Source organism: Helianthus annuus, chromosome 9 (assembly GCF_002127325.2).
Source record: "Helianthus annuus cultivar XRQ/B chromosome 9, HanXRQr2.0-SUNRISE, whole genome shotgun sequence".
NCBI lineage: Eukaryota > Viridiplantae > Streptophyta > Magnoliopsida > Asterales > Asteraceae > Helianthus > Helianthus annuus.
In genome coordinates this window covers 132,152,809-132,162,569 of record NC_035441.2, presented here as the reverse complement: position 1 = coordinate 132,162,569, position 9,761 = coordinate 132,152,809, and the positions used below count along the sequence as shown (strand labels likewise).

The following is a 9,761-nucleotide window of genomic DNA, read 5'->3' as shown; positions in this document are numbered from 1 at the left end:
GTTTGTATGTTACACAAGTCCCTTTATGGTTCTAAACAAGCTGCACAGGCTTGGTTTCATCGTCTGTCATAGGCTCATCAATCTTTGGAATTTCATGGCTCCAAAACTGATCCTTTTCGCTTCACTTATAAACATGGGAAAAACTTATATACATACTTGTTTACATGAATGACATCATTATAACTTGTAACAACACTGTGTTATTTAACTGCTCAACAAAGACTGTCCTATTAATGATCTTGAGAATCTTGATTAGTTTTTGGGAAATGAACTTATTCCTGGTGAGCACTGTCTTCACATTCTTCGTCTTCCACATCTCCACACTTTTAATGAACTTGTTGTCTTTGCTATGCGAGCGTCTTCTACCATTTGGCACAAGAGGCTTGATCATCCACATCACTATGTTGTTCAATTTATGCTTTCCAGTTCACTTCTCGTTTCTACAAAATCAAATTACATTTCTTGTACTACTTTCCTTTGGGAAAATCTACTAAGCTACATTTGTGTAATTCCAATTACCGTCGTTCAGATTACTTTAATATACTATATTGTGATGTTGGGGGCCCTGTGCTTCTCCTATCATTTGATGGCCGCTGATAATTTATGATTTGTGTTAATCATTTCGTTCTTTATATGTCGATCTTTCCGTTAACACAAAAGTCTGGTGTTCACAATTTTTTCTACAAGCTTTGTCCTCATAATTGAACGACAATTCAACACCAAAATCAAACAAATGCAAACCAATTGGTGCGGTGGATTTTACCTTTTGGCCAACATCTTTACATCTCTTTGAATCATCCACTGATTATCATGTCCACATACAAGTGAGCAAAACAACTTTTTCGAACACCACCATCCATTTGTTGTTGGAATTAGCCTTACTCTTTTCTAACAATATTCTATCCCCCAACAAATCTCCCTTTGAACATCTCTTTCGCCGACATCTTGAATACTCATACCTTTGAATAACTCTTTCGCCGACATCCTGACTACTCATTCCTTCATGTGTTTGGTTGTTAATGTTTTCTACATCATCGACCATACAATCCTCACAAAATGGATTTCCATTCCACCTCTTATATCTTCCTTCGATACAGTCCCAAGCATCATGGTTATAGATGTCTAGATCCTACAACATATCACATCTATATTGCTCGGCATGTTTGATTTCTAGAACACAACTTTCCTTTTCATGCTCCTCCTCAATTTGTTCCTCCAAGTCCACCAAACACTTACATAAACGCTTACACGTTCTTTTCTAATTTTACTATTCCACCTGGTGAAATTTTTAACCCGTCCTCTCCTACACCCTCACCTCTACACACCTCCTACACCAAACACTCCCAAATCACCTAAATTTCGTCATCCTTCCTCCTCTTTATCTGAATCATGGCCTCCCCCTTCTAATCATCCTCCTCGAAGACATCCTCCCAGCCTTCAACATAATCCAAAACCTTAGTGTTCCATTTAGTCCTTCAGCCAATCATGTTTCCACGCCTTCACAACTTTCTGTCGAAACCATTTCCATTACCATTTCAAACCAACATCTGAAGTGGCATCAAGCCTTGGTCGAGGAATTTAGAGCACTTGTCAAAAATGGTACTTCGACTCTCGTCCCTCCTAGCACTAAAACTAATTTTATTGATTGCTAGTGGGTTTACAGGATAAAGACATATCAACATAGCGTTGTTACACGTTACAAAGCTCGTCTTGTACCAAAGGGTTTCGTCAATAATCTGGCATTGACTTTCATGAAACCTTCAATCATGGTGTCAAGTTCACTACCATGTAAGTTGTTCTCCTTCTTGTTGTTACAAAGCAATGACCAATTCACCGGTTTGATGTTCAAAATGCATTCTTATATGGTGATCTTACCGATACAATCCACCTTAAACAACCATAAGGCTTAGTTGGTCCCAAGCATTCGGATCACGTTTGTATGTTACACAAGTCCCTTTATGGTTCTAAATAAGCTCCACGGGCTTCGTTTCATCGTTTGTCATAGGCTCATCAATCTTTGGAATTTCATGGCTCCAAAACTGATCTTTTTCGCTTCACTTATAAACATGGGAAAAACTTCTATACATACTTGTTTACGTGAATGACATCATTATAACTTGTAACAACACTGTGTTTTTTAACTGCTCAACAAAGACTGTCCTATTAATGATCTTGAGAATCTTGATTAGTTTTTGGGAAATGAACTTATTCCTGGTGAGCACTGTCTTCACATTCTTCGTCTTCCACATCTCCACACTTTTAATGAACTTGTTGTCTTTGCTATGCGAGCGTCTTCTACCATTTGGCACAAGAGGCTTGATCATCCACATCACTATGTCGTTCAATTTATGCTTTCCAGTTCACTTCTCGTTTCTACAAAATCAAATTACATTTCTTGTACTACTTTCCTTTGGGCAAATCTACTAATCTACATTTGTGTAATTCCAATTACCGTCGTTCAGATTACTTTAATTTACTCTATTGTGATGTTGGGGGCCTTGTGCTTCTCCTATCATCTGATGGCCGCTGATAATTTATGATTTGTGTTAATCATTTCATTCTTTATATGTCGATCTTTCCGTTAACACAAAAGTCTGGTGTTCACAATTTTTTCTACAAGCTTTGTCCTCATAATTGAACGACAATTCAACACCAAAATCAAACAAATGCAAACCAATTGGTACGGTGGATTTTACCTTTTGGCCAACATCTTTACATCTCTTTGAATCATCCACTGATTGTCATGTCCACATACAAGTGAGCAAAACAACTTTTTCGAACACCACCATCCATTTGTTGTTGGAATTGGCCTTACTATTTTCTAACAATATTCTATCCCCCAACAAATCTCCCTTTGAACATCTCTTTCGCCGACATCTTGAATACTCATGCCTTTGAATAACTCTTTCGCCGACATCCTGACTACTCATTCCTTCCTATGTTTGGTTGTTAATGTTTTCTACATCATCGACCATACAATCCTCACAAAATGGATTTCTGTTCCACCTCTTATATCTTCCTTGGATACAGTCTCAAGCATCATGGTTATAGATGTCTAGATCCTACAACATATCACATCTATATTGCTCGGCATGTTTGCTTTCTAGAACACAACTTTCCTTTTCATGCTCCTCCTCAATTTGTTCCTCCAAGTCCACCAAACACATACATAAACGCTTACACGTTCTTTTCTAATTTTACTATTCCACCTGGTGAAATTTTTAACCCGTCCTCTCCTACACCCTCACCTCTACACACCTCCTACACCAAACACTCCCAAATCTCCTAAATTTCCTCATCCTTCCTCCTCTTTATCTGAATCATGGCCTCCTCCTTCTAATCATCCTCCTCGAAGACATCCTCCCAGCCTTCAACATAATCCAAAACCTTAGTGTTCCATTTAGTCATTCTGCCAATCATGTTTCCACGCCTTCACAACGTTCTATCGAAACCATTTACAATATCATTGCAAACCAACATCTGAAGTGGCATCAAGCCTTGGTCGAGGAATTTAGAGCACTTGTCAAAAATGGTACTTGGACTCTCGTCCCTCCTAGTACTAAAACTAATTTTATTGATTGCAAGTGGGTTTACAGGATAAAGACATATCAACATAGCGTTGTTACACATTACAAAGCTCGTCTTGTACCAAAGGGTTTCGTCAACAATCTGGCATTAACTTTCATGAAATCTTCAATCATGTTGTCAAGTCCACTACCATTTAAGTTGTTCTCTTTCTTGTTGTTACAAAGCAATGGTCATTTCATCAGTTTGATATTTAAAATGCATTCTTACATGGTGATCTTACCGAGAAAATCCACCTTAAACAACCATAAGGCTTAGTTGGTCCCAAGCATTCGAATCACGTTTGTATGTTACACAAGTCCCTTTATGGTTCTAAACAAGCTCCACGGGCTTGGTTTCATCGTCTATCACAGGCTCATCAATCTTTGGAATTTCATGGCTCCAAAATTGATCCTTTTTGATTCACTTATAAACATGGGAAAAAACTTCTATACATACTTGTTTACGTAAATGACATCATTATAACTTGTAACAACACTGTGTTATTTAATTGCTCAACAAAGACTGTCCTATTAATGATCTTGAGAATCTTGATTAGTTTTTGGGAAATGAACTTATTCCCCAAGGCAAGGCCATTCTTCTTTCTTAAAAATGTACATTTTAGCTTCTTAATGTATTGGTTTTACGGGCTACAAACTAGTGCCATCTCCTACAAGCAAACTCCTAGTCCTTGTCATTTGGTGATAGCCCTTTTATGCTAAGATCATTTAGATATAGTCAGCTAGTTTGGGCTCTACAATATATCACCTTATCCAGACCTCACATTACATTTGTTATCAACAAATTGTGTCATTACATGCATACTCCGTCCGAGAATCATTAATCTATTGTCAAACGCATCCCCTGATACTTAGAAGGCACAATTAATCATGGGTTGCTTCTCTGTCACAGCTCGGGTTCCTTTATGTCTTCTTGGATGCTGACTGGGCTGGTTATTAACGCAATGATTGATTTTTTTACGTTCCAACCTACAGGTCTCTCTCTGGCCATAGCTTAACGGGGAAATTAGACACAATGTAAACATGATATACTAAAGGCTATATATACATACCGGATATAAATACCCCTATAGAAACCTAAACTTGTACATTCTATCAATCAAACATTTTACCAGTGTGAGCTTTCTTTCCAGAACATTGGAACGTATAACACTATTTTAGACCCTTCCCTGCGTTTTATTAACTAGAATTGACTCCCCGTGTTGCGGGGGCAGTTTTTTAACGTGATTTCAACGTACTAATTTTTTTTTTGTAATTGCTTATCGATCAAAACATGACTAACCCATAAAAATAGGCATGGAAACGTAATATATTTGACATGACTCGTGAAACGTAAACTAACTCGAATATATACCGTCTGAAAACATATTATATTTGACCTGATTCGTTTTCGAACAAAATTGACGTCAAAACGTATACCAACTGAAGACATCCATAAAGTAGGCACAAAAACGTATTTTATTTGACATGACTCAATTTAAAAAACGTAAAGCAATTTGAATTTATAACGACACGTACATAAAATAAGTACGTAAAATCTCGAGGGAGTCAAAATGACATTTTACAAAGATCTTACAAAGTTGAGGAGGTGTAAGTGTTAATGCTAAATGTTAAAGGGCAAGAATGTACCCTAGCCGGAACAATGTCGAACTTGTAATCATTGTCTGAGCGAACTTGTGACACTATAAGATATATTCGACTTCCAAACACTAGAAAAATGCTTAGATGGTTGTCTAATCACTAAGGTGGTGTTTGTTTTTTGGGCAAAAGCTCTTTTGAGCATTTATGTTTGCGTCGCGCAGACGCGCGCAGATATAAGGGTCCTGCAGCTTGTTTGTTTTCTTGAAGATCTGCAGACCTTTTACCTCTGCCTCCCCTCTTCCCCAAGCAGACTTATACCCATGTCTTCAAACCTCTTCAAACATCTTCTCTTCTCTCCTCTCCTCTTCAACCTCCACCACCCAGATCCACCACATCACGTTCACCGTCAATCCTCACCACCACCGTCACCGTCAATCCTCACCACCACCGTCACCACCACCACCACCACCACCGTCAATAGAACAAAAACCAGAAAATAGAACCACCACCACCGCCACCTAATACATCACCACCACCATCATCATCGGAGCTACACTCTCTCTTTAGAACCACCACCATCTTTTCTTCTTCACTCTCTGTTACTAACGAACCCACATTAACAGCTGCAACTGTGTGCCACTAGTCAACCAAAACCCTCGTGAAGTTGATGTAAATTCAGGTGAGTTCTTGTGATGTTTATTAGTTTTTTATTGATCATAAAGTCAAACCCAATTGAATTTGCTCACAGATTTACTGGTTCTTCTTGATTGTTCTCAGTGAGAGAGAGAGAGAGAGGTGTGTTATGTGTGTGTTGTGAGAAGAGGTTTTTGTATAAGTAAAAAAACAAACACTCTTCTCCTTGCAGACTGCAGACCTTTGGTCCACCTCTTCTCCTGCAGATGCCTGCAGATGTGGTCCGCAGACTGCAGATCTTTTACCTCTTCAAAAACAAACAGCACCTTAGAGAAAAATGATTTGTTTGTTGGTCTAGGTCGGTAACACATATGAAGCAAATGTTAACAACCATACTATTTAACAAGTTCTTTCTTTTGAGGTTGTAACATGAACAAAAAAATGCCCCCAGCAACAGAGACATTTAGCGACTCAAATTCCCCACCCATTCTAATGCTTACTAGCTCAGACGCCTCCCGAGCTTTTTCAGAAATCCCGCTCCCTTCACTACCCAAAACAAGACACAATTTCGTATCTATCAAAGAATACGCAAGTTCGTTTGTGAGACAAGAAACTGGCCCATCCTTGCTCCCTGGATCCCCCGCAAGGATTTTCATTTTAGACCCGTCGACAAGAGATTGTAAATCAGACCATTGGCCCGAAACCATTGGAAGCTGGAATGATGCACCACGACTCGCTCTAAGCGCTTTCTCGTTGAAAGGATCACAACATCCCGGGAGTAGAAAAGCACCATCCTGCCACCAATCAACGTTTGACTAAAAACTTCTTTAAATTTGTACAAAAACATTAAGTTGTTTTTTCGGTATGTAAAATGTTTGAAAACTCTTGAGATTTGGTTAATTACCCATCCAAACGCAACGGCTGATCGTAATAAGGTGCCAAGATTACCAGGGTCCTGCCATTAAAACAATCATTTGTAAACAAATTGCCACAAAAATAAGTTGCAATGAATGACAGAAAATCAGAAACGATAACTATTTAAAGGTATAACAAAACCAGAGATGCAATTTCCTCAGACGGGTCAACGTGGTCGGGTCCGGTTGAACCAACCCGCATACACTTTTTATTGTCCATTCAAATAAGTTTATAAATAATTTGATATTTCAAACATGATTAAAAATTTATATCATTACAACAATAGTCCGAAATTTCAAAAAAAAAAAAAAAAAAAAAAAATACTCGTAAGATTACCCATTTGACTCGTTTCACTTCAGTAAGTTAATTTATGTTAACCCGTTTGACCCATTAGAGATTAAAAAACAGATTGACCCATTTGTACAACACAAAAATGCTACTAACATAAGAACGCAAAAGTGCAAATAACCTGAATTCCATCAAGAACCAGAATTCGAAAAACAGACGGGAACCATTTTGAAAAACCTTGATGGTGGTCATCATCTAGATTGTGAAAAGTTGAAGGAATCTTCACTAGAGAAACTGCATCAATGGATTCGGTTGATTGCACTCCACAAAGTTTCTTCATCACAACTGAACTAACACGGACTATACGAATACCACTTTCTACCAAATCTTCTGGAACCTCGGCGTTCTCATGTAAAAGTAAACAATCTATTCTACTCGCCTTCTCGTCCTTAGACTCTTGAAAGTTGAACATTTCCCTGATTTTATGTAAAAGCCAATGTTTTGAAACTATGAATGACTCATCACTGTCATAATAAATCTACTTGTGCCATGGTTCAAGCCCAAACCCGTCATACGGGTTAGATAGTTCAACCTGTTGATGGCTTTACATCGTTCAACCTGGCACACGGGTTAGATGCCTCAACCCGTCACAACGTGGCAGGCGGGTTAGATAGTTCAACACGTCACAACCCGGCAAGCGGGCTGGACAGTCCAACCCCTAAAACGGGCTATAGAGTTCAACCTGTCAGACGGGCTATAGAGTTCAATCGGTCAGACGGGTTAAAGAGTTCAACCCATCAGACTTCATCCCAAAATCACCCAATGGCCATTGCAACATAACTAATTTAAATTTTACGAAGAGTATATTCTTAAAACATCGATATAATCCAATATGAATAAGCAGATATCCCCAAAAACTAGAACAAACAACATACAAAAAGTTCAAACACATAAAACACCCAAAAATAATTAAAATCCGATCGCTTGCTTTGACTGCAAACATCTGGTCTAAACCAATCAAATTTCAAGAACTAGTGGAACAAACAGATTATAATTTTGAAAGATATTTCCTAAAAATTGCAGCTTTATGCTGTTCGAACATGCTATTTGTTCAACCCACAATTAAAACAAGATTCATAAGAGTATAAACAAACTGGGTTTAAGATTAGAAACAGATACCTGATTGGAGTAGTGCCGACAAGAAGAACAGAGCCATGAGAATGGCGATAAGAGGTGCTGTTACGAAGCTTGACGCAGTGTTTCACAAATGGGTTCGATGTGCTTGTAATCGATTTCACATGGAAGGGAAGTATGGAAGGTGTCGCCGCCGAGCAACCGGCGGCACCACCAGCAGCTGGGATTTTTGTTAGTGATTGAGAGGAGTGTTTGCAGAGAGACAAAGGGGAAGGTTGTGGGAAGGATGAGGAAAACCACATTGTAGTTTCAATTGCAATCGTTTTCACTTTTCTTTATAAACAAACCTTTTAAAATTTTAAAGGTTTCTTTTTCATGAAAATAGATGTACCAATTTTAGTTACCAAGATTGTGTAACTTTATATTTTTTAACACCAAATTCGGATCACTGACGAAGTAGAATCACCCGATTATATCCATCTCCACTAGGTAATAATGCTTAGACTACAGGGTGTGGTCCGGGAAGCTGATGTGGCACTCATCCCCGTCAGGGAACACCCCCCCCCCTCCCCTGAGATTTCGGTGAGCTCGGGGAATTCTCCTACTCTGCCGTTTTTTTCCTCTCTCTTGATTCTCATACTCTCTCTTAATATTATTGGATGGGGAAACTATTTCTTGGTGATGAGGAAAAGGAATAGGAAGAAGAAGGTGATGAGGTGGAGGGTGACGTGGAGGTGGGGAAAGGGGGTCATACCCCACCCGATGGTGTTATACACAAATTCAGAAGTAAATAAATATGGAAAAAAACCCTTGTGGAAATCGAACACATGACCTAATGGTCTTTAAGCGTTATCTCACCTAGGGATGGGATTGGTACAGTACCCGTACCTATACCCGTACCAGTACCGAAAATACCGGTACCGAATTTGAACAAAACTAGGTACCAAATATCGTACCAAATATATAGGTACGGTACGGGTACGAGTACGGGTACTGGTACGGGTATTTTCGGTACAGTACCCGCTTGGTACCATTTTGTTTTTATTTACTTTTTGAGCACTTGTACGAGTACTAAATAGGTAAAATTGACATGAGTACCAATATAGTATGAGTACCAAATAGGTAAAATTGGTACGAGTACCAATACGATACGGGTACCATATAGGTAAAATCAATACGAGTACACTATAAATACCATAATATGAAATAAAACATAATACAAAAAAACTTTTAAAGGTATACATAGAATTCGGTACCAGTACCCGTTTTTACCCTCAAGATATGTCACTAGACTACAATGGCTGGTTGACAAATTTGTTTCTTATGTGGAGTTTGTGTTTTAGATGTTGCAGATCTAACTTACTCTTAATTCTAGTTTATAGTTTACGGCGGGATTTGAACATTTGACTACTCGTTTTGCATTATTTAATATAACTAGCATTTTTAGTATTTTGATCAAATTGTTTATCCGATATTAAACATAAAGCGATAATTCTACATTTTAAACGAGTTAAATTGCAAGCTCATTTTATTAACATCAAAATTATACAGATGTATTAATGATTTGTTGATATCAATCGTATAGTTACATGACTCATCCACGGGTGTTTACAAGTTGGACTACGA

The 9,761-nt window shown here is 38.3% G+C and overlaps 1 protein-coding gene across 2 annotated transcripts; it reads right to left on the bottom strand.

The window, feature by feature from the left end:
• Window positions 1-5,302: 5,302 nt before the first annotated feature.
• Window positions 5,303-8,451, bottom strand: LOC110878715 (uncharacterized tRNA/rRNA methyltransferase YsgA). Of its 2 annotated transcripts, XR_004867271.1 has the most exons (5): window positions 8,181-8,451; window positions 7,183-7,477; window positions 6,703-6,753; window positions 6,125-6,592; window positions 5,303-5,324 (listed from the first exon to the last, which is right to left on the bottom strand). XR_004867271.1 is itself a non-coding variant. In XM_022127070.2 (4 exons), the coding sequence occupies exons 1-4, from the start codon at window positions 8,435-8,437 to the stop codon at window positions 6,194-6,196; spliced, it is 1,002 nt and encodes a 333-aa protein (XP_021982762.1). In that variant the 5' UTR covers window positions 8,438-8,451; the 3' UTR covers window positions 6,111-6,193. The 2 variants fall into 2 exon arrangements, 1 of the variants encoding a protein (XP_021982762.1); XM_022127070.2 differs by lacking the exon at window positions 5,303-5,324 and having other exon boundaries at window positions 6,111-6,592.
• Window positions 8,452-9,761: the final 1,310 nt, after the last annotated feature.